The sequence below is a fragment of the Arvicanthis niloticus genome, chromosome X (assembly GCF_011762505.2).
Source record: "Arvicanthis niloticus isolate mArvNil1 chromosome X, mArvNil1.pat.X, whole genome shotgun sequence".
NCBI lineage: Eukaryota > Metazoa > Chordata > Mammalia > Rodentia > Muridae > Arvicanthis > Arvicanthis niloticus.
The window spans coordinates 40,724,935-40,751,525 of NC_047679.1; the positions used below are offsets into that span (position 1 = coordinate 40,724,935).

General features: G+C 35.9%; 1 protein-coding gene across 10 annotated transcripts in view; it reads left to right on the forward strand.

Moving 5' to 3' along the window:
* The window catches only part of Dmd (dystrophin), a 1,571,027-nt gene that overhangs the window by 865,632 nt on the left and 678,804 nt on the right, over window positions 1-26,591 (forward strand). For all 10 annotated transcript variants that reach the window (XM_076918257.1, XM_076918249.1, XM_076918252.1 and 7 more), the window contains 2 exons: window positions 1,277-1,378; window positions 18,960-19,068. In XM_076918257.1, the coding sequence (XP_076774372.1) occupies window positions 1,277-1,378; window positions 18,960-19,068 (211 nt within the window). The remainder of the gene's footprint in view (window positions 1-1,276; window positions 1,379-18,959; window positions 19,069-26,591) is intronic.

Sequence of the window (26,591 nt, forward strand, 5' to 3'; positions counted from 1 at the left end):
TAAGAGCACTGATTAGATGTTCATTAAAATAAAGTAGGTAGTTTCTTATTTTATTAATACACAGCATACACTCTTAATGCTAGGAACACTTTTGACCAAAGCACCTGCTTGCCTCACACTTGTAGATATTTTAATAATAATGAGGCAAATATTTGCTCTCAAGAGCAAGTGCTGAGCACTCATATATTTCAAGCTATCCTGCTGTGCAAGATCAGATTGGAGTAACTTAAGTTCACAGGTTCCCACCCTTGTGGACTGAGGGCAAACAGGTGAGAACACAGTGGATAGAGGAAAGTAAATCTAGACCACATGTACACACTCCAGTGCCTGGAGGTATGAGGATAGGAAAAGGAAGAAACAATGTAGGTTAATCAAAAGCAGCTCTGAGAAAGGATGTTCAAGCCCTGACTGATGCATGACATTGATTAATCGATACTCCATCCCAGAGTTTATCAAGTGTTCCATCCAAAAAGTCTTCTGTAACATTAACTTTGCTTCCTTCAGTTTCAATTTATGCACGTTGCTTTTGTTCTTTCCTCAAGAGCTAGACAGCAGTCAGTAACAAAACACTTTATATTCATATACCTAAAGCGGTGTTTGCTTTTCTGCCATGCTTTTGTCTTCCCTGGGCAATGGAAAAGCAAACAATAAAAAAATCTAATCACTCCTCAAAAGGCCTGTTTAATTTGACTGCTTAATAAATAATAAGTGTTGGTACTATGCTTTGTTTATTCTTTGGAAAGACATTTAATTTCAACAGTGATTTGTAAAGAATTATTTGCTTTGTCTTACATATACACTCAAAGCTGGAGAGACAGGGAGCAAGTGTGGGGGTGTGTGTGAGAGAGACATGGGGTGAGAAAATTTAGATATGTAGCTCAAAATAGAAACCTATAAAATAAGGAGTCTGTAAGGTACGGAAAATATTAAGATTATTGGTGTACTGATTTTAAATCTGTTGTTTATATGTATTAATTATACTGATAAATTATACCTTTCATCATTGCAATTTGCTGTTTTAAAATATATAATATTTCTGTTCATCCACAATATTATCATGATATAATTCAAAGGGTTTTGTATTGTTTTAATGTTCGTATATTTCACAGCAACCTGTATTTATTTTCTCTGCATCAAAAGCTACATTTTTGTGCCCCTGTGAACCATGCAGAAATTGATCTGTAATACATGTGGAGTCTCTAAGGGTATATTTAAATTTAGTAATTTTATTGCTAACTGTGAAGTTAATCTGCACTGTATGCATTCTTTTCCCCAGGAAACTGAAGTAACAGTTCAAGCTAAACAACCGGATGTGGAAAGGCTTTTGTCTAAAGGGCAGCATTTGTATAAGGAAAAACCAAGCACTCATCCGATAAAGGTAATGAAGCAACCTCTAGCATTATCTATTACCTCATAATAGGCTATGCTTCCCCTGTTGTACACTTGCCATTGCCATTGTCTGTTTATAATCCTTGAAATAACTTATAAGGAAATATTGGCCATACTATAAGTTACAGAGCTAAAGCTCTCTTCTGAATCAACATATCCCATTTATATATAGGGATCTTAAGTCTATTAACAAGTCACTGCATTAAAAGACTCATTTCTGTCCTGATGGGGTACCATCAATACAAAATGTAGTCCCACCTTCAAGGTAGATTAAATTCTTTGGGACTTGATTACTTTGCTTTCCCACCCTGATACTCTTCATATTGTTTGGCTTAATTCAAATCAAGTCATTGCAGCATGCTGTCTTCAGCAGCTATAAAGAATCATAATATGATCTAGAACCTTTTCTTGCTCTGTTGCTTTTTCTCATGAAAGAGAAAAAAAAGAGAAATCCCTGTATCCAGGCATCAGTACTTTATTAGGTCAGGAATTTTTAGTGAAATATTATATAGTTGTATCAATCTTCAGTAAAAAATTGGCCTGGCTAAAAGTTTTCTACTTTCTTATTTTCTATGTGTACATTTTAAAGTCCAGGATATATTTATTCATAGGATCTTACCTGAGGAGAGAAATAGAAAGTCAGGTCAATTACAAACAAACAAATTCCCACTCTATTTACAATTGGGAAGCCAGTGATAAATGATAAATAAATGTTAGGCATTGTGTATCTTGTTCTTTATACCTGGCCAAAATTTTAACAGCTTCCATGGTGATAAAAGTTTCTGAGAGCCTATAATGGTGGCTATTTATTGATCAGTTTTGGTTTCTCAGCTAATGTTGCTAGCTGAGATTTAAGGAGGCTTATTCTCATGTTCAAAGCCATTGTAAAACAGTGCAGATCAATAACCTCATTATACAAAACCAGTTTGTCATTGCAAATAACATTGTAAGAACTTAGACTCTGACTGAAAAGTCATTGCTTAGTTTCCATGTATTGGGCCAAGGTTTAGTTCTAAAGAATTGTCTGTTTTCCCCACAGTTTATATGGGAGTTTTCTTTTTTGTTGTTATTTTTATTGGATATTTTACTTATTTACATTTCAGATGTTATCCCCTTTCCCCATCTGCCCCAAAATACCCCTATCCCATACCTCCTCCTCCTTTTTGCTTTTATACAATTTTAATTGTATACAAGTATTACTGTCAGTTCTAAGTTGAGGAATTAGCAATACAATAGATGCAAATAGTCAAGGAACAAGCTAAACAATAAACACAAATAGTAAAAAGAACAAACATGTCAATAAAGTTTTCTGATCACACATGTGAACACTATTTCTAAGGCCTTATCAGGATGACCAAAATATCTGAACCTCCTTCCCTGTCCTAGCCCAAATTCATTTTCATGCCTGAAGCCTACTTCTTTGTTCTAGCCTAAGATTTAGATTCCTGCTTGAAATTACTTCTTCATTCTAGCCTAATGTCAGATTTCTTCCTGAAGCCTATTTCCCTGTCAATGGCCAATGTCAGATTTTAGCCAAGGACCCCATTTCCTAGTCCTTAGCCAATGTCAGATTCTTAGCAAGCAGCCCCAAAAGCCCTTCACATCTCCCCCTTTTTTATTTAATAAACAAGACTGAGCCTGTCTTAGGTCATTCTGCCAAGAATGCCTTCCTTACCTATCGTGGAATATGCATTATCAAAAGCAATATACTTCTCTTAGGTTGGTAAGGCTCTGTGCAGACTCTTACACATCTTTGGCTTGCCACCTGTTAAACTAATAACTCTGGAGGTCCATTTTGAATTTCAAGTCATGTACTTTGGCTGCCAACATGTTAATATTGTTAAAGACAAGCTTTAACATGATGGGCAGAAATAAAAATTGCTCCCAAGACTAAAAAGGGCTAACATGCTCAAGTTGTATATGCCATTTTTGACACTTGAGCAAAATGGAAATACTGACCTTAAGCCATTGATAATTTTATCAGTTCTATCTACAGCATCAAAGCTGAGCAGAGCAGCATTCTTTAAATTCATAAGTTCACTATGTAAAGTTAAAACATCCAGAGAGGTGTTAGAATTATGCAAAATACCCTGCAAGTGACTTTAAACTTTTTCCTAATTATAATGACTATCATTGTAAATTTTAGAAGTAACACAACTCCATTGGTATTTGCCATGACACCTGAGATGGCTACTTACTCTTAAAGTCTGAACCTCCCTCCAATAATTTGAATAAGATAAAGAGCATCAATCCTATATTCCAAATGCCTGTCTAAATCCTCTTGTATATTCAACACCTTAGCAACATTTTTTACTAAATTATTGACAAAAGTATCTGTCTTTACTTCTTGTGTCAAAGCAGTTGTAAAAGCAGTGGTGATAGCAATTAATGTAATTAATGCTGTTATACCAATAATGATCAAGCCCACTACCCTCTTGCTTCTGCTTAAAGCCTGACTCACTTCTTCCAGTACTTGCAAGCTATTTTCAGAATACCAAGGTTCTGTGATATTCAGGGCAATAAAAAAAATTAACTGGTTGATAGACCACCATAACAGACATGCCAGGTTTCAACACACTAACACAATTAGAAAGTGTACAATCCATGCAACTTACAATAAATATTGTAAAAGAGATAAAAGTAATTTTAACTCGACAATTAAGAGTCTTAACACATATACTAACACTTATTTGAAATCTAGATCCTATCCCAATTTTATCTCTTGTTAAAATAACATCACAGAGAACTGCAGCTAACTTCATAATATGTTTCTGAAAATGTACAGAACCAGCCTTCCAAACAAAGACTGTTATTTCCAATATTGGATCAATTTATAGACCAGTCCATTATTGAGTCTGAATAGCTGTTCACATTTAAGAAAAATACAAGGGTCATTATAACTTCTCTTTTTGAGTCTCTGTCTTACAAGATCTAAAACCTTGACACAATGCAGCTTGTCCCATCAGGGATATAGGCAAGCAAAGGTGGGTCAAAAACATATGTCCAACACTGCTTCCCAGTCATCATTGTCAGGATACTCAGCTAGCTCACAGGTCAGCATTATTCTTTGTCCCACCATCAGCATGTCTCATCAATCACTCTGGCTGCCACCATTCTCCTTCAGCATCCTGCAGAAAAAAACACAAATATACCCTCTTCCCCCTATAAGATACCTGATTGAGATCATGCCACATGTTAGTACGTGGATCCTTCCTTTTCACCTAGGCATAAGTATGACTAGATGTAGGGTTCCATACACACTCAGGAGAAAGTTCCTTGGAATCCAGTTTTTACAAAAATTAAAATAAAAAGAGTACGATTTAAATAAATTTATGGTGTACACAGATGCACCTCCTCTTTTTTTTATTTTATGAAGATATTGTTTTAATGTTCCATGGGCCCCTTCCACAATACCTTGTCCTTGAGGATTATAATGAATCCCAATAATATGGGTAATATTAAATTTTGACAAAATGTCTCAAATGCTTGACTGCAATAGCCAGTTCTGTTATCTGTTTTTTATTGAATATTTTAATTATTTGCCTTTCAGATGTTATCCCCTTTCCCCATTAGCCCCCAAACCCCTTATCCCATCATCTTTCCTCATATTTCTATGAGGATGTGCGCCCAACCATATGCTCATTCCAGCCAATTTGCCCTCGAATTACCCCACACTGGGGCATCCAGCCTTCCCAGGACCAAGGCCCTCTTTTCCTACTGATGCCCAATAAAACCATCCTCTCCTAAGTATGCAGCTGGAGCCATGGGTCCCTCCATGTATGTTCCCAGGTTGGTGGTTTAGATCCTGGGAGGTCTGGTTGTTTTCTTTTTTTAATTGGATAATTTATTTTCATTTCAAATGTGATCCCTTTTACCTATTTCTCCCCAACCCAGGAACTCTCTATCCCATCCCCCCTTCTCCTGCATCTATGAAAATCTGCCCCTATCCACCCGCCCACTCCCAACTCCCCACCCATAATTTCCCCCACACTGGGGTGTCCAGTCTTCACTGGACCAAAAGCCTGACAATGCCATCCTCCCCTACATACGAACCGTGGGTCCTGCCTTATATGCACCCAGGCTGGTGGTTTAGACCCCAGGGAGCTCTGGTTGGTTGGTATTGTTGCTCTCCTTATGGAGCCACAAACCCTTTCAGCTCCTTCAGTCTTCTCTCTCACTCCTCCATTGGGAACCCCATGATCAGTTCAATGGTTAGCTGTGAGCATCCACTTTTGTACAGGTCATTCTCTGGCAGATCTCTAAGGAGACAGCTATATCAGGCTCCTGTCAGCATGTACTTCCTGGCATCCATATCAGCGTCTACCTTTGGAATGGATACCCATGTGGAACAGTCTCCGGACAATCCCTCCTTCAGTTTCTGTCCCACACTTTGTCTCCATATATGTTTCCATGAGTATTTTGTTACTCCTTCTAAGAAAGACCAGAGCACCCACACTTTTGTCTTTCTTCTTCATGAACTTCATGTGGTCTATGAGTTGTATCTTGGGTATTGCGAACTTTGGGGCTAATATTCAATTATCAGTGAGTGCATACCATGTGTGTTCTTTTGTGATTGGGTTACCTCACTCAGGATGATATTTTCTAGTTCCATCCATTTGCCAAGGAATTTCTTGAATTCATTATTTTTAATAGCTGAGTAATACTCTAGTGTTTAAATGCACTACATTTTTTGTATCCATTCCTCTGTTGAAGGATACCTGGGTTCCTTCCAGCTTCTGGCTAGAATTTTTTGTGAGAATTTTATTGAGTATTTTTTGCATTGATATTTATAAGGGAGATTAGTATGATGTTCTCTCTCTTTGTTGGCTCTTTGTGTAGTTTATGTATGAGCTTAATTGTGGCTTCATAGAATGAGTTGGGCAGAATTCCTTCCATTTCTATTATATATAATAGCGTAAAGAGAATTGGTATTGGGTGTTCTTTGAAGGTATGATAGAATTCTTCTCTAAAAACATCTGGTCCTGTGCTTTTTTTTGTGGGGAGACTTTTAATGACTGCTGCTATTTCTTTAGGGGTTATGGAACAGTTTAGATGGTTTTTCTGATCCTGATTTAACTTTTGTACCTGGTATCTGTCTAGAAAATTGTCCATTTCATTCAGATTTTCCAGTTTTGTTGAGTATATGCTTTTGTAGTAAGATCTGATGATTTTTTTTTTTAATTTCCTCATTTTCTGTTGTTAAGTCTCCCTTTTCAGTTCTGACTTTATTAATTTGGATACTGTCTCTGTGCCCTCTGGTTAGTCTGGCTAAGGGTTTGTCTATCTTGTTGATTTTCTCAAAGAACTAGCTCCTGGCTTTGTTAATTCTTTTTATAGTTCTTTTTTGTTTCTACTTGGTTGATTTCAGCCCTGAGTTTGATTATTTCCTGCAGTCTACTCCTCTTGGGTGTATTTGCTTCTTTTTGTTCTAGAGATTTCAGGTGTGTTATCAAGCTGCTAGTGTATGCTCTCTCCAGTTTCTTTTTGTAGATACTTAGAGCTATGAGTTTTCCTGTTAGCACTGCTTTCATTATGTCCCATAAGTTTTTGTATAAGGTGCCTTTGTTTTCATTAAATTCTAAAAAGTCTTTCATTTCTTTTTTTTTAAAGTCTTTCATTTCTTTCTTTATTTCTTCCCTGACCAAATTATCATTGAGTAGACTGTTGTTCAGTTTCCACGTGTATGAGGGTTTTCCATTGTTTTTGTCATTACTGAAGACCAGCCTTAGTCCATGGTGATCTGATGGGATGCATGGGATTATTTTAATTTTCTTGTATCTGTTGAGGGCTGTTTTGCGACAAATTATATGTTCAGTTTTAGAGTAGGTATCATGAGATGCTGAGAAGAAGGTATATTCTTTTGTTTTAGGATGAAATATTCTATAGATATGTGTAAAATCCATTTGGTTCATAACTTCTCTTAGTTTCATTGTGTCTCTGTTTAGTTCTGTTTTCATGATCTGTCCATTGCTGAGAGTGGGGTGTTGAAGTCTCCCACTATTATTGTGTGAGGTGCAATGTGTGCTTTGATCTTTAGTAAAGTTTTTTTTTTTTTTTTAATGTGGGTGCCCTTGCATTTGGAGCATAGATGTTCAGAATTGAGAGCTCATCTTGGCTGGTTTTTCCTTTGACGAGTATGCAGTGTCCTTCCTTATCCTTTTAGATACCTTTTTTATAACTTTAGGTTGAAAGTCGATTTTATTCAATATTAGAATGGCTACTCCAGCTTGTTTTTTTGGGGACTATTTGCTTTGAACATTGTTTTCCAGCCATTTATTCTGAGGTAGTGTCTGTCTTTGTCACTGAGGTGCATTTCCTATATGTAGCAAAAGGCTGGGTCCTGTTTAGGTATCCAGTCCATTAGTCTATGTATTTTGGGTGGGTGTGGGGGAATTGAGTCCACTGATGTTAAGAGATAATGAGGAAAAGTGATTATTGCTTCCTGTCATTTTTTATGTTAGAGGTGGAATTATATTTGTGTGGCTATCTTCTTTTGGGTTTGTTGAAAGAAGATTACTTTCTTGCTTTTTCTAGGGTATAATTTCCATCCTTGTGTTGGAGTTTTCCCTCTATTATCATTTGTAGGGCTGGATTTGTGGAATAATATTATGTAAATTTGGTTGTGTCATGAAATATTTTGTTTTCTCCATCTACTGTAATTGAGACTTTTGCTGGGTATAGTAACCTGGGATGGCATTTGTATTCTCTTATGGTCTGTACGACATCTTTTCAGGATCTTCTGGCTTTTATAGTCTCTGGTGAGAAGTCTGGTGTAATTCTGATAGGTCTGCCTTTATAAGTCACTTGATCACTTTACTCTTACTGCTTTTAATATTCTTTCCTTGTTTTGTGCATTTGGTGTTTTGATTATTATGTGATGGGAAGAATTTTTTTCTGGTCTAGTCTATTAGGAGTTCTGTAGGCTATGTTCATAGGCATCTCTTTCTTTAGGTTAGAGAAGTTTTCTTTTATAATTTTGTTGAAGATATTTACTGGCCCTTTAAGTTGGGAATCTTCACTTTCATCTATACCTATTATCCTTAGGTTTGGTTTTCTCATTGTGTTCTGAATTTCTGGGATGTTTTGAGTTAGGAGCTTTTTGCATTTTCTTTGACTGTTGTGTTCATATTTTCTATTGTATCTTCTGCACTTGAGATTCTCCTTCTATCTCTTGTATTCTGTTGATGATGCTTGGGTCTATGACTCCTGATCTCTTTCCTAGGTTTTCTATCTCCAGGGTAGTCTCCTTTTATGATTTCTTTATTATTTCTACTTCCATTTTTAGATCCTGGATGGTTTTGTTCAATTCCTTCACCTGTTTGGTTGTATTTTTTTTTTTTTTTTGTAATTCTTTAAGGGATTTTTGTGTTTTCTCTTTAAGGACTGGTACCTGCTTACCTGTGTTCTCCTGTATTTCTTTGAGAGAGTTATTTATATCTTCCTTAAAGTCCTCTATCATCTTCATGAGAAGTGATTTTAAATCTGAATCTTGCTTTTCCAGTGTGATGGGCTAGTCAGGACTTGCTATGATGGGAGAACTAGATTCTGATGATGCCAAGTAACTTTAGTTGCTGTTGCTTATATTCTTTTGCTTGCCTTTCACTATCTGGTTAATTCTAGTGCTACCTGAACTCACTGTCTCTGACTGGAGCCTGTCTTTCCTGTTATTTTGCTTGTGTCAGAACTCCTCAGAATCCAGCTGTTTCTGTGATCCTGTGATCCTGAGATACTGGGTGTAAGAGCTCCTGGGGGTCAGGCTGCTTCTAGAATGTTTAAATCCTGGTATGACCAATCTCTGGAGATTCTGTGATCCTATGATCCTATGTTTCTGGGTGTGTTAGAGCTCCTGGAAGTCCAGCCTCCTCTAGGTTTGGAGGGATTGGCTGCAGAGCTGATGCTCAAGGTCTGCTCAGGGCACTGGTGCAGACCAGAAGGTTGGAGTTTTCATCAAGTACATTTAAAGTTGTTCTTTGAACATAATGGCAAAAGTCCAGATGCAAAAGGCACAACTTTCTCTGGAAATATTAAAAAGTCCCTCATTCATAATTAAAGTTATCTCTAACCCTGAAGTACAGAAAAACAATGTACATAAAACTTGAGGTTTTATTTAATCCTTTTAAAAATAAAATAAATGTTTTTGGTGTTTGTACTACAGACATGGAGCCAGTACTGACAGCAGCAAATTTCATTTTTGCTTTTGATAAAAGTATACAGGTTAGTTACAAGATTGATAAAGTACCAAGAGTAATTACTGCAGAGACCTTCATTCTGTTGAACCAATGACTGTAATTGAACATAAATGAACAAATGAACTAAGAAAAAAGTCATTTCTATTTATTCTTGATGCACCTTCAAAAACTTAATACCATATGTGTATGACAATGAGCTGAAGCTTAACACCCTTTCTCATATTTCACAAAAGTGCATTTACTTTTGCTTTACTGCCTGCTTTTGCATAAAACATAGAAAAAATCTTTCCTTCAAAATATAGGAAGTTTTACTTTTCTCATATATAAATTAAGCAAATCAGTTATGCTTAACTTAATCTCACTTCCACCTATACATTCATTCCCAAGGCTGCTTTGACCTATGAACTAAACTCCACTCAACTCTGCTGTTTCCTCAGTGAAATAAATGGAAAATTAAAACAAATAAACAAACAAAAACAAGGCCATATAACTTGTCCTTTTTTCCCACTTCTCTTAAAGCTGTCTTATATGTCAATGACTGTAGGACCATGAAAGGGGTCTTGGTTTTGGGCAAAGAGCTGGCTAGAAATAGCTTGGAGACCCAACTGGTGTCACATCCATTGCCTGTGAGAGACAGGCATCTATTCTGTGCTCCCAGAATCCAGGCACCTAACAGGAGTTGTGGAACTCCATTGACCTACACTGTTCAGTCACCTTCAGGGCAATGTAGCCCCACCCAAAGAGCACAGGTTGAGGGCTATAGGCCTCAGGCCCTAGAAAGATTTACATACTAATGAGATACTTGAAGGCCAGAGGGCATAGCCAATTAAGCATTCTTCCCCAGCCCCTCCTTCTTTCTTCCTCCCTATTTAACTCTGGTCTGCCCTGAGTTTCACAGGGGGTGTGTGTGCACACCATCTACATTTGCCATGGACAAGGGGGCTGGGTGCGCACACCATCTAGATTCACCATAGACAATAAACTCTTGGAAACTCACAGACTCCCTCATGTCATGTTGTGGCCTGCTGTCTGTTGACTGGCATGGAGGACTTCCCTGCTACCCAGCTGCTGGTTGTTCCCCTCTGTATTTTTCCCACAAATTATATATTTCTTTCCACTTTTCCTGCTTCCCCATTTCCTGTATTTAAAAGAGGTGGAACATCAGTAAAAACATGTCTACAAGTTCCTGATCTTAGAGAAATCAAACTATCAGATTGATAGGGGTGAGGTGTTTGATTTGGCCTTATCAGACATAGAGAAATCGTTGACTCACAGCATTTTTTTAATTTTGTTATACCAGGGAAGGAACACACAGGGTGCTGTACATGATAAGCAAATTTTCTACCTATGAGTTATACCTTGTTTGTGGAAAAAAACTGAAAGTTACCTACAGTTTTTGGAGTATCCTAAAGCACTAAGATCTCACAAAACATTTTTATGGTTCAAAATTTACTACCTAACACACCAAGGCAGAAAGGTTGTAATATATTAACTATTGTTACAAAAAAAAATAATAAGCCTTCAACAAGTTCTTGAGAATCTTAATAAGATGATGATATGTAGTAGGGTAGATGTGTTGTCATAAGGAAAAATACAGCTTAATACAGTCATTAACTACAAAGTAGCTAGGGAAAGAAACCATCCCTTGTGATTGACTATAATTGAAAATGACTGATGATACTAATGTTTAGTAGTTCTATGTGAGGAAAGGATGTCCAGAGGCTTATATTTGCCCTCTTGACCATTTGTCTACAGCAATTATTCTGTGTAAAAGGTTGTGATGTAATCATTTGACCAATTATACAAAACTTGTCACTCCTTACTTTTAATTTCTCATTAAAGTATATATTGATGAGTAAGGGATATTGGCTTAATCAGTATCTCTGGTAGTTGAAAAAACAGCAAATCAAATTTGCCTTGTCTTATTACTTCAGCAAGTAGCTACAGTATTTTAAATCCCATTAATTCTCTCAATTTTAAAGGAGGTAACATTAACATTTCAAAATACACATACAAATTTTATGACATTTAACAGAAAACTACATTTAAAGTGAGTATGCGTACCAGCAGCAAGCCCATATATAATATATTTTAAACTATCTTGCTCTAGCTTCTTCTTAATTTTGAGCCTTCCCATGCATTTATTGGAATGGAAACAGAGCTTCCTAGTCTGGAATACATTTTTATAAGACACTGTTGGGGGCTTATATTTGGTGGGGAATATTTGGAAATGAAAAAGTAGGCAAACAGAAGTGATTCTTAAAAAGAAAAATAAAGGGTTGAAGAAAGCTAGGTTCTTTTCCAGAAAACTGGAGTTCAGTTCTTAGTATTCACATTGAGTGATTCACAACTGCTGTTAAATCCAGCTCCAGCCTATCTGACACCCTTTACTGGCCTCCATTTGGATGCTCATACATATGTGCATGTATATACATAAATAGACATGGTCATTTTTATTTTTAAATGTAATTTTATTTTACAAAGAAAATGTATATTCCTCAAGGATATTTATGAAAGATTCAGTTGTTTCCATAGAAGGTCTATCCACCATTTGCAGACTTTTTCACTAAGGGAATATTGGAGAATGCCCATTGTTTAGGAAATATTCTATTGTCACCTCCACATTTTGTTTCCAAAAAAATTGCCTGGCTCCATGTCCAACTTTCTGGTCCCCTCTTCCCACAGCCCTTCCCACCATCACCATTTCTTCTTCTCCTCTGAGAGAATGGAGCCTCCTAGGTATCCCCTCATACTGTATATCAAGTCTTATCTGAGCTAGACACATCCTCTCACACTGACACCAGACAAGGCAGTCCAGTTAGAAGAACATATCCCACAGACAGGCAACTGCATTTAGGATAGGCCTTCTTTATTTGTATAGGACTCACATGAAGACTATCTGCTACATATGTGTGGGGAGGCCTAGATCCAGCCCTTTTATGTTCTATGGTTGGTGATTCAGTCTCAGAGAACTCCATGGTTCCAGGTTAGCTGTCTCTGTTGGTCTTCTTGTAGAGTTCCTATCCCCTTTGGGGAATGTAATCTTTCTTCCTACTTTTCCATAAGAGACCCCAGCTTTATCCAGTGTTTGGTTGTGGTTGTCTGCATCCCACTGAGTCAGTTGGATGGTGAAGCCTCTTATAGGACAGCCATGCTAGACTCTTGTCTACAGGTATAACAGAATATAATGAATAGTATCTGAGATTGGTGGTGGCCCATGGAATGAGTCTCAATTTGGGACAGTTATTAGTTGGCAATTTCCTCAATCTCTGCTCAATCCACAGTCCCTGCATCTTTTTAGACAGAATAAATTTGGGGTTGGAAGTTTGGTATCCCTACCACTCCACTGGGATTCCTGTCTGGCTACAGGAGGTAGCCTTTTCAGGTTCCATATTCCCAATGCTGTGAGTCATAGCTAAGTTCACCCCCATTGATTCTTGGGTGCCTCCCTTATCCTAGTTCTCTGTCATGTCCTGGATATGGCCCCATCTACCCACCTCTGTCAGTTGCTGATTTCCATTTATTCTCATGGCCATCTGGCCATCTCTTCTGTCTCTCCCCACACCTGATCCTGAACAACCCCCATTTTCCTCTCCATGCTCCTCCCACCCAGATCCCTCCCTCCACCTGACTCTTAGGGCTATTTTATTCATACTTCTGAGATTCAAGCATTTTCACTTGTGCCTTCCTTCATGTTTAGCTTCTTTGGATCTGAGGAGTATAGCATGAGTACCCTCTATTTTATGGTTAATATGTACTTATAAGTGAGTACATACCATGCATGTCCTTTTGGGACTGGGTTACCTTACTTCAGATGATATTCTCAAGTTCCATCCATTTTCCTGCAAAATCTGGGATGTGTTTGTTTTTAATAGCTGAATAGTATTCCACCATGTAGATGTACCACATATTTTTATCCATTCTTCAGTCCAAGGAAATCTAGGTTGTTCCAGTTTCTGACTATTACAAATAAAGCTGTTATGAACATAGTTGTGTAAGTTTCCTTGTTATATGTTAGAGCATCTTTTGAGTACATGCCCAGGGTCTTTAGGTAGAACTAATGCCAGTTTTCTGAGAAACTTCTAAATTGATTTCCAAAGAAATTGTACAAGTTTGCAATCCGACCAGCAATGGAGTAGTGTTCCCATTTCTCCACATACTTGCTAGCAGGTGCTATCCCTTGAGTTTTTATCTTAGCCATTCCAATTGGTATAAGATGGAATGTCAGAGTTGTTTTGATATGCATTTCTCTGCTGACTAAGGACTTTGAACATTTGGGATTCTTCTGTTGAGAATTCTGTTTAGCTCTTTGCACCAATTTTAACTGAGTTTAGCTTTGTACCTCATTTTTAATTGGATTATTTTCATTGCCTGTGTATAACTTCCTGTGTTCTTTATAAATTTTATATATTAGCCCTTTGTCCTTATCCTGATCCTAAACCTACCTCCCCCCCCCCGTTCTCTTCTCCATCAGGTCACTCCCTTAATCTGCCTCTTATGGCTAGTTTATTCACACTTCTAAGTGAGATTCAAGCATCCTCACTTGTGCCTTCCTTCCTGTTTAGTTTTTTTGGATCTAGAGAATATGGTGAAGATCCTTTCCCAATCATCAGGCTGTCATTTTGGCTTATTAACAGTGTCTTTTGCCTTACAAAGGCTTTCACTTTTTTGATGTCACATTCATCCATTGTTGATTTTAGAGCCTGAGCCATTGATGTTCTGTTTAAGAAATTGTCTCCTATACCAATCGGTTCAAGGCTATTTTCAACTTTCTCTTCTATGAGATTAAGTGTATCTGTTTTTATGTTGAAATCCTTGATCCACTTAGACTTGAGTTTTGAGTAGGGTGATAAATATGGGTCTATTTGCATTCTTCTATATGCAGACATACAGTTAGACCAGCACCATTTGTTGAAGATGCTTTCTTTTTTTCATTGTCTGGTTTTGGCTTCTTTATCAAAACCCAAATGTCCATAGGTGTGTAAATTTATTTCTGGGTCTTTCATTTGATTCTATTGATCTACCTACCAATATCATGCACTATCACTATTTCTCTATAGTACAGCTTAAGCTCAAAGATCATAGTTCCTCCCAGAGTTTGTTTATTGTTCCAGACTATTTTGTCTATCCTGAATTTTTTGTTTTTCCATATGGAGTTTAGAATTGGTCTTTCAAGTTCTATAAAAATTGTGTTGGAATTTTGATGGGAATTGCATTGAATATGAGGATTGCCTTTCCTATGCTGAATATTTTCACTATGTTAATCCTGCCAATCCATGAGCATGGGAGATCTTTCCATCTTCTATCTTCTTTAATTTCTTTCTTCAGAGACTTGAAGTTCTTGTCATACAGATCTTTCATTTGTTTGGTTAGAGTTACACCAAGACTTTCTTTAAATTATTCATGACTATTTTAAAGGGTATTGTTTCTCTAACATCTTTTGTGGCCCATTTATCATTTGTATAACAAAGGGCTACTGAGTTCTTTGAGTTAATTTTGTATCCAGCCATTTTGCTGAAGATTTTTTTTTTAGCTGTAGGAGTTCTATGGTAGAATTTTGGGAGTCATTTATGTATACTATCATATGATCTGGAAGTGGTGATACTATTTCTTCTTTTTCAATTTGTATCCTTTGATCTCCTCTAGTTGTTGTATTGCTCTATATAGAACTTCAAGTACTATATTGAACATTTTACATATTTTCTTTCAAGATAAAAGTACATTGTGAGATAAAAAGTAAAAAAAAATAAAGAGTATAAATCTCTGATATAAAGATGTCATAATTGTTTTTTTATTATCTTATGATTAGAAATCTCAGTCAGCCTTCATTCATTCTGCCCCACTCCATTCCCTTATCTACTCTCAGTCTCTTTTTCAATGTATGCTCCTCTCCATCCTGGTAATACTTCTGCTTTATTTTATGTGCATATTATTCCCCCCATCTTCAGAAATATTTGAAGATTAGTTATATAACTTCAGTAAACTACAATTTTGCCAAGCTATACATTTTATAATAAGGTTTCATGAGATTAATATTTTCCACATTCAGACGAACAGACATCATCCCAACATCACCTCTTTCACAGTTAAAAGACAACAAAGTAGTATGGTAATTTATATCATTGGAAGGTTGGGAAACAAGGGTTAAGAATTTAAGGCAAGCTTGTGTTTACAAAGCAAGTTCAAGGACAGTATTTTCTATGTAGACATATCCTATGAAAGAAAATGTAACTCTTATCCGTGAAAACAGATATCAACAACTGCAAAAGAAACACACCACTTGTTGGTTTTAATCATTTATTTATTTTATTTCATGTGTATCCATGTTTTACTTCCATGTATATATTTGTATTAAATATGTGTCTTGTGTCCACAGAGCCAGAAGAGAGCATTAGATGTTATTGGAACTGTAGTTATAGGCATTTGTGAACCATCCACCATGTGTCATAGAAACCTAACTACCTTTCCCTGAATGAGTAGCAAGTTCTCTTAACTTCAGAACCCTCTCTCCAATCCCTTTAAACATTCTTGTACATAAGCATTTAGACATTTGTTTCTGGTACTCATACTCATTTTAAGTGTAGCTTTCTCTTAATTTTCATTTAAATGTGTATATATGGTTGAAATGTTAATGTTGCTTCCTTTACAACCAAAAGAACTATTGGGATTTTAAACACTGTAGTTATTTGCTAAAATAAAATAAGGCAAATTTGACTTACTAATTTTTTATATTATCAATGATATTGCTTAAGCAAGCCTTATAATATATATATATTATATATATATATATTATATATATATATTATATATATATATATATTATATATATATATTATATATATATATATAATATATATATAACTTACTCTTCAATATATACTTTAATGAAAAAATAAAAGTAAGATATGTCAAGTTTTATATAACTGGCCAAAGAGTTACATCACAACCTTTCACTCAAATAATTGCTGTGGGCAGATTGTCAAGAGGGCAAATATAAAACCTCTGGCAATCCTTCCCTCAGATATAACCTACTAAGTGATAGCATCATTAGTCATTTTAATTATAGTCAATCACATCCAGGAAGTTATCTTTTCCCCAGCTGTTTTGTTGCTAATAACTATATTAAGCTATTTTTTCCTTATACCAACAAGTTTATTCTACTTCATATCAATGTCTTATCAACATTCCAAAGAACTTCTTGAAGGCTTACTTTTTTCCTAACAATGGTTAATAAACTACCATAGATGTATGTTTCAAGACTTGCATATGGCATACTAGGTTGAGTGGTACAATATTGATCAAAATGTTGTTTATTTAAATATTATAATTATACAGTATGTGGTCTGTGGGCATATTACTTAATGGATAACATACTTGCCATTCAAGCATGAAGACCTGAATTTAGATCCCCAGATAGTGCATAAAACCAGACTTGCCTTCAGTCCCAGCCCTTGGAATGGCTCAGTCTCATCCCCAAGTAGTTCATGAGTTCCAGACAAGCCATGACTACATGAGACCCTGTATGAAAAAAAGTAAATTAAATCAAATATAAACAAAAATAATCTAATAAATAACTTTATATTAATATTGCAAAATCATATTACTTTGATTTTTATGTTATTTATGGTACAGTTGGGAATGTCCATATGAGTCTGCTAAAGCCCTCAGGTAAGAGCGTAGCTTTGCTAGAATACTTTCTTATTAAAAACACAGGCTAGGTTCTACTACTTGAGCATGCAAACAAAAAAAATCTTCACAACTAGCAAATACCAGGAATACACCAGTAGTGAAAATTAAAAATATTTAGTTTATTAGCAGAGAAGAAAATACTTCAAAAGAACCATGTGCCATTTTTTCAGGAACTTTTAATTTTAAGGGGGATGAGAAAAGTGGAATCCATGTTCTAATTGCCTTCTGTCAAAAAGCAGTCAAGTTGACCATCAAACTTAACATAGCATTTCAGAAGGATTGAGTAGGGCTGAATTATATTGTTGTTCAAGGAGCAGCAGTACATATTAGCCATTTCTGTAATGGCAAAATACCCTTGTCTTTCTTTTTAATCTGGTCATGGGGTGTCTTTTTCTCTACCAAGCTAATTTTCTTGAAGTATTTTGGTCTGTGTGTCTGTGTGTCTGTGTGTCTGTGTGTCTTTGTGTCTGTTTAGTCTGTTTGTCTGTTTAACTGGGATTATTGTGGACTAGCTGAATATCAGCTACCAACCACACTTATTTTTCATAGTCTCAAAGGTATCACTGAAAGCTTTATTCCAAGCATCAATACCTATTTACAATATATTAGAAAAGCTGAAGTTTTCATTTTTCTTAACTATTTTTGATAAGAACAGTTAAAATGATTTTTGACAGTTACTTTTTACCACTAGTTATACACTAGTAGTATTTGCTAATGGCTTATGAACTGCCTTTTTAAACCAAATTCTCTTAGACTACTTCTAGAAACCTCCCCGAAATAGTGTTAAGAGAAGTCTCTTATAATTATTTGAGGATATCGTTGAAATATTTGCAACTCAAAATAAACAATTGAAACAAAAACTAGTTTAAAGGCTCAAATATGAGCTGAGTCCATTCTAAGGAAATATTTGAGTAGCAAGTATCAATTTAAGTTTGTTCAGTAGCTCTTGCTATAATTAATGAAGCATTTTTGAGATTTGAATATTATCTCTAGGCCTCACATATGTTGGATACATTTACAGAGAGAGAAATAGGATAAAATTGTGCAGTTGAAATGCCCACATGCATGTCTATATACATATAGTCAGTTTATACATTCTAAGCATTCTCCCAAGACATGACTTTAAAGCTGTAAAAATCTTAAGCACAAAGAGTTTAGAATCACAGTGCATTTGTATTTGTATGTGATTATATGTATGTACCTGCCTGCTTGTGTGTGGATGCTCACATTCATATGTCCACACATGGAAGACAAAGGTCAATATTGGCTGTCTTCTCTGTCACTTATCCACCATAGTTTTGGGGATAGGGTCTTTCACTGAGTCTATAGCTTATGGATTGGCTGGAATGATGGCCAAGGATCTTGTACAATCCCCCTATATCTTCACAGAGCACCAAGGATCACAGGTGAAAGCTGCCACACCTAGTTTTTTTCTATTTAACCAGATAGCTTAACTGAGGTCCTCATTTTGCACAGCAAGCACTTTCTGTTTTCAGTGAGCCATCTCCCATGACCTCCTTTTAAATTTTTGAATTAAAAATTTAAAAAAATGTCTATTTGGAAATCATTTTTTTCTTGTCATTATTCATGTTCTTCATAAAGAATATACTCAGAAAATGATATTAAAATGATGAGTTAAGTTATATTGGCAGTGTTTGTAAAATCAGTGACATGTATGCTTTTCTATTAAAGAGGAAGTTAGAAGATCTGAGGTCTGAGTGGGAAGCTGTAAACTGTTTACTACGGGAGCTGAGGACAAAGCAGCCTGACCGTGCCCCTGGACTGAGCACTACTGGAGCCTGTAAGTTCATTTTATCCCAGGTGTTCTCTTTTGCTTTAGCTGTTTGTTCAAAAGCATGGCTGGGAGGTTATCTCTGAATGAAAGGAAAATTGGTTTCTGATTCTGCATAAAGGAGTAAACATTTATGTTATTTATTATGCAAAAGGTCTTTGAGTGGGTTCCTTGGATACTGAGCGCAATACAAACTGCATTTTCTGACGATTTAACTGCAAAGAAAAGAGGGCAGAAGAGGAGAAGCCATAATGGCTTAAACTGATACTTTAGCATGCTCCTTGGCATTAAAACTGGATGGCTTTGTGGGGACAGTGAATCTCTAGGAGAATTTCTGATACACTGGAAGTAGAGTATTCATGGGTGCAGTTTTAAACTAAAATTAAGGTGGTTCTTGATAAGGAAACCCAACAAAGTACCACATCCCTAGCATCTGAACACAGATATCAAGGTGAAAGTTCAGTGACACTGGAGACTTTAAAAACATGTGCAAGATTGTGAGGGTTTTTTTTTTTTTTTTTGTCAACATTGTTCACTGAAATTGCTATATGAAGGTTTAGTGAGTAAATTATGTCAGTTTATTTTCTTTCATGATCTCTAAGTTTTGTTTCTCTCAGCACATATGCACATTGTCCATATATAATCCTTTATTGATAATTGTTCTCTAGATGTCATTGGCATGTTTAATATCAGAGTCTGTAATGCTGTGAAGAAATGTTATGACAATGATTTTTTTATAAACTTGTGGAATGGAACTTAAGGGTTTACACTCCCATATAAGGTATTCTGAATAGTACTGAAATAATCAAAGTCAGGGAACAGAAATCTATTTAAGGTGCAGTGTTCCTAAATGGTAAAGTGATGTTTCTAACTGGAAATATATTCTTCATTTTTGTTTAAGTACATACATAACTAATCCATTTAATCGCTCTACATGGAGCAGCTTCTATGCATTAGGCATCAGACTGAGTGCTGAAAATTAATCAAAAAATATGTTAGTCTCTCCTTTTATGAAGCACAGTCAATTCAGAAGAGAGAGAGGATAAAACAATAAAAAGGAAATGCATTATTGCAATTATAAGTGCCATAGGTATAGTCTACAGATTACTGCCAACTGGCCTGGAACAGAATGACAGTAAGTCAAGGCCTACCCTTAGCCCTTTCAAGCTTACATGAATTTTAATGGACTCTGCAGGTGATTCTAGCACATACTGGAATATGAGAAACCTAGTTACAGAAAAAATGAAAAAGGCAGAAAATGGAGAAGTGAGTGGTAATGAGGGCATTATTGTCTGAAGTCTAGCCAGGTAAACTTGTCTGTCCTGAGAACAACAGAAGGTGATGCATAGCAGTGAGCCTTGTATATGTATGAACAAAAATGATAACAAGCAGAACCAAATCCCACAGCTGCAATACCAAGTAAGGTACTGGAGGGAGAGTGAGGTGATATACACCATGGCCAGTGAGCCTACAGCAGAGGCTACACAAAGAGCAAGCACCCTGAAAGAAGCCAATACTGTCAGGTACCTCCTCCATTTCTCTTCTCCCTCAGTGAGGTCAATGGCTCCTTGTGTTGCCCCACTATTGTTACTATATTGCTGCCAGTGGGGAGTGTGGGAGTGTCTTCAAGACCGAGCCACTGGTAAGAGTAGGCAGCTTGAGGGCCAAAGTTGGAGAAGTGGAAGAGGAATTTTCTCAAAAAGAAGATTGGTACCTCCTTTAGCAAACTGACAGAAAACTGGACATAAGGTCAGCGTACTAAACACACAAATGCTGAATGAAAGGAATCAACAAGAAGTCAGAATCATCTTGCTTTTATTCCATTTTTTTCTCATGTGATGGTTTAAGGAACAGAATTAAGAATCCTTTGTGTTCTCGGCTTTCTGACACGTAGTAACTTAATATCAACTGAGTTCACTATTTAAAAGTCTAATTTATGACATTATTTGGTTATATGATTAGTATTCCCTAGATTATAGTATAAAACACTAGTGTTTATGATTTACCATGATGGTTTTCCAATGTACCACTCTTACATGCATAGCTTCCTTTATACTTTGATATATATTCCTGAAATAATTGCAAAGTAAATATGGTTAGGTACAACTTTATTTAAGGTAAGAAACCCAAGGCACAGAAAGAATACTGCTAGACTAAGGCAACACAGCCACAAGACAAGAGAAATGGGATCCTAATCCAATTATATGAGTAGTGTTTGTTTTGTTGCTGTGTCTTACACTATCTGTCCCGCAACACAATGGAAATTCTAAATAGATGCAGAGAGCATCTTAATGCAGTTAATGCTAATTTAACACAGACTTACATTTCTAAGGAGTAAGTCATGATCTGTGTTGTTGTATCTTAAAATCAGTTTTCTCTGAATTTTTTAGAAACAGAGTGCTGAGCCTGGAATAATCATTGGAGTTGTCACCTGGTTGAATATTTTTCTTTTAACATGAGTGGAGACTTGGGTTCAAAGTGGTTTTCTATTTGAATTGATTTTATGTTTTTCAAAGTAGACTTTTAAAAAACAGTAAAGCAAGCATCTCTGTGGCTGTTTACTTCTATTATATAATATGATGCAGTGGTCTTGTCTGAGCTGTACAAATTGTTCAAATTTACAAGATAAGTGGTCATGTTCTGAAAACTGATTTATTTTGATGATCCTAAGTATATGGGTGTCTCAGTTACCTATTATTTCTTATAATACCCCCAAACTTAGTGGCCTAAAGCAATTTTGCTTTTGATTCTGTGACTCATTTTTGTCTTGTTATCAGCTGGATGATTATTGTGATTGTTCCACTTAGTGTGAATGCAATTATTCAGCAGCCAGTGAGCTAGAAATTCTAAATATCTCTAATTAAATGTCTTAGAGGTGGCTGTTCACTAGAGATCCTCATTTCTTCATCTAGCCTGCATTCTCTGGTAGGCCAGACTATGGCTTCATTCTGTCATGCTCTCAAGGCAGTCTTCCTCTAAGACGGAGAGATAGAAGTTTGAAGACCTCATGATGCTTAGACTTTGACATTTATATAATACTTCCACTATTCTCAATTTGTCAATGCAACTTGAAGGCTTAGTCCAGAGAAGGGGTAGCGCGATCTCTTGAAATAAGACTTATGTTGATACATGTCTGTTTGGGCATGAGGCTTGATGGTAGCCATCTTTATATACAAACTGCCACAACAAGGAAAGAACCAAAGACATACAAGTCTCGGTTTATACCAAGTCTCCTATGTCCGTGGTTTTCAAATTTCAGCATGCAAGGAGAAAACATCAGTTTCTTACTAAAGTGTGAACATGAGACTTTTACCTGAGAGATTTGTCCCAGTAAGTTGGAGGAAAAGGCAGTATCTCTAAAAGGTTTAAAAAGAGAGTCCAATACTGGCTGCTGATCTTAGGAATGTAGTTTAAACAGTGATGTAGCAGGCCTTGGTTGCTTGTGAGAGTGTATCTTTCCATTTACTTCTTTGTGTAACTCATTGGGGGTTCTGGTGAAATTCAGTGTTGTGACTAACAAAGAAACTCCCTTATAGTTCCAGCATTTTCTATCTCTGTCTTTATTTGATGAAGGGCTTTGCAGCTTAAAAGTACAAAGAGTAGAAAGCACATAAAGGAGGTGATAGTTATCCAGCAGAGTGTTTCTATGTCCCTAGCAGACATTTAGTAGGAGAATAGTTATACTTGTATGAAGTTTCTTTGGAGAAGCTAAGGGACATTTTTAGCCAGCCAGCCAGGACTTAACATTGGTCTGAAGGCCTGTGTGGCAGATGGAAGCAAAGAGCCAGCAAATCTGGTGGTAAATGTCACTGTGAATCGTTTCTTATCCACAAGCTGCTGAGCCTGAGAACACTCATGTTCAACAGCACGCCACTTCACATTTTCAAAATAAATCTCTCAGAAAACATTCCTAGCATCCGTATTCCAAGTGAGGAGATTTAACACAACTATGTCAGGACAAGTGCTACGAAATGAATTGAATGTTGTATAAAGACACACACACACAAAGCCAGTTGATAGAGGTTTGTTGTTGATTAACCACCAGTAAAACAATTCTTCCTATAGTTAATTTTAGAGATAGCAGAACTCAAAAGCAATCTTATAAGTATAGTATCAAATATAAAATAGGCTATATTCTGCTGTGAATAAACCCTTCAGATAAGACAAATCAGTGCCCATAGAGTGAAATCAATTGGCTCTTCATATGATTACATGTTGAAGACAGGAGCTCAGTGATGTAATGCTTAGCATGTGTGAGGCTCTGGGTTCTATTTCAAGTATTACATACAAAATATGATTTATATACTGAAAATATTAAAGGCCACATTGATGTTGATTTTGTAGCTACAGTATACTAATTTTGAACCCTAACCACAAATATATACTCTAGGAGGAAAATTTTATACTTAACATACATGACCCTTAATGAATTATTTTAACAGAGTAAGAAATCATTGTAGGTCATTCTCAAGATCTTTCAAACCCTTGAAAACTACAGAATCTATTCAATCTTTTCACTAATTAACTCATTTAAAACTTGTGTTTGAGTACATCAGAGAGGTGAGGCTTTTTGAAATATAATGAGTTGTATCACACATATAAAGAGAAGTGACCATGGCTTCCTGGGACACTCCCCAGGATGGTTCTCATTTATCACAAGGAAATCATTCTATTTTCTTTGTGGAGCATCCTGGTCTCAGGCCAGGTTTTTCAACAGTGCTCTGTGCTTAACTGACTATAAAGATACAACAGAGACATCATTGTTAGCATCCTAGACAGTGATAGACTGTGACAGCCTCAGTATTTACATGGTAATTATCCATTTTGTGATTATGAAGTTCCCCTTTTTCTTCCTCTCTTAATCTTCAGGCTCAGTTACTACCTCCCCATTAGGGCTGTACTTTTAGGTGTGAACTGGCAAAGGAAGAGGAGTCCCAATTCTTCAAATGATTACAGCAAAATTACCTTAACATTCTTAACTATTTAACTTCCTCCAAGAAAAGACCAGAGCTTGAACAGCTCAAGGTTGAAGGCTTGAACACAAATTCCTCATGTTGCCTAAAATTTCACTGAATAGTTTTAAAAGAAAATATAATGTTACCCTCTAAGAAAGAAGATTCCAAAAGGAAGCTGTAGCACATGTATACAGTTAAATTATAGGTTTAAAAACTATAGACTGGCTTGTTTTCTAATGATAGATAGAAAAAGTGGGGAGGTGGAAAGGAGCTAGGTGGTAGAGGGAGAAAAGAACATAACTAGAATATATTATATGAGAAAAAATCTATTTTTATTAAAGGAAAAAAAAAAGATCCCCAGATATGTATGGGAGATTAGCTTTACTTCACTGAACAAAATAACTAATCCCATTGTTTTGGTTTGACTTATAAAGGAGAAATGTAATTCAATTATTTTATGTTAATATGGCAAAGAGCACTGTAGCACAAAATTGCCAGACAGCTTTTCTTTAGGATACCCAGGTTACAAATAAAAAGTGAACATCTGGATTAAAAAAAAATCCTTCAAACTGAAATCCATTATTACTTATTATAACTACTCTGTGGATAAATTGAACATCTGGATTTTTAAAAATCCTTCAAAACGTAATCCATTATTACTTATTATAACTACTCTGTGGATTTAACAAATCAAATTTTGATATAAAAAAAAAAACCATAGTCTGAATGATATCTGAGAGGCCATTTCTTCTGCACAGCTATCTCAGGAAGCCACTAAAGGCATGCTTGCTTACTGTAGCATTCTCTCTCTCTCCCTCTCTCTCTCTCTCTCTCTCTCTCTCTCTCTCTCTGTCTCTCTATGTCTCTCTCTCCTTATCTCTGAGTCTCTCCACTATGTCTCTCTGTGTCTCTCTCTGTCTCTCTTGCTCACTGTCTCTTTTGCTCTCTCTGTCTCTTAGTCACTGTCTCTCTCTGTCTTTCTCTTTCTCTCTGTGTATCTCTCCTCTATGTCTCTCTCATTCCCCTCTCTCTATCTGTCTGTCTGTTTCTCTCCTTTGTTTTAGTTTTCAGTGACACAACTACTCATATTCAATGTTACAATTTTGTTTAATTCCAGTTGTTCTCTAATTGAATAAAAATGGAATACTTTTTCTTCACTGTTGACTTAGATATTACTCATTAAAGTATGTTTTTTTAAACTTTTTTCTTTTGAAGTGTAAAACAGGCATGTCTCCACAGATTACCAATATCACAGATGCTTCTAAAGACTTTAAAGCCTGTAACCTCCTCCCCATTTTCTATTTGCTTTTACTGTTAAGGGCTTTGGACATTATGTATGATTGACGGCCTATTCATGACTGAGTCACTTATAAAGTCTATATAATATACCCCTTTCCTGCCACTATATATTATTACCATGTACAAACATGTAACACGTTATGTCCTCAAAAACTTCACAAGTAAATTTACTTTAGATTTAAATCAGCCTTTTTATGTGATTATAATACTAGATTTATTAAACAATCATATTTTCTAGCTGTTTAGTGGTCTATTCTGAATGCAAAACTCCAGCCTGTGGCTTTGATTTTAGTGCTTCCCGATGTACTGATAGATTTCACTTCACTTTTTCCTCTTAAAAAAAGTTTCATTCTCAGAATCCCAATACTATATCCTATTTTGTTAAGACAATAATATGTAGGGATCTAGCATAGGATTTCGATTAAGTTTCTAATACCCACATGGAGTGGCTCAGAACCACCTGCAACTCCAACTCCACAGAGTCCAGAACCTTTTTCTGATCTATGTGGGCACCTGCACTCATATGCATGCACCCCCACACAGAGGCCCACTCATATACAGAATTAAAATATAATTTAAAAAACATATATTACTCTTCAAATGGAGATGTATTCTAATTTTAGTGTAAATCTTGAGACCACATCTAACCATTCCATTCTTTAACTCATTTTCATGAATGTGTCTTGATATGCAATTTGAGAACCTCTTTGTTTGCCATCTTCTTCTAAAACTTCATATAACTTATCCTCTCAATTGTATTATTTGTAAGAAAAAATTTATTTTATTTTAATACACTTCCAGCCCAAAATGAATTCATTATATACTCAGCAAAAGTATCATAATATTTAAATGCCATTGAAATAGCATTAACTATAACAGTGCCCAATTTTAATATAGGCCTGCCTACAATAAAAACATGATAAAAATAATAGTACCTCATGTATGGCTTCAGCAATAATTTATTATGACCTCAAAAGACTAAATGCTTTCCAACATTATAAAGGAGGAAGCCAATGGTATGCTACTATATCATTCAGTTCTTTACACCTTCTATGTTTTCAGGATTATTCTTTATTATATAAATTTATGGAAAGGGGATAAAAATAAACATTCTACTATGTCCACTCTAGATTAAGAGTAGAGAAGATGATTTTCTATCTTATGGTAATGAGAGTGAGGAAATCTGTCTTCTTAACCAATGTAGTTTAATACTATCGTTTTGATGATAGACATTTTGCTTACTAAGACCAGTTTGATCAAAAGAGAAGTTGTACTCTT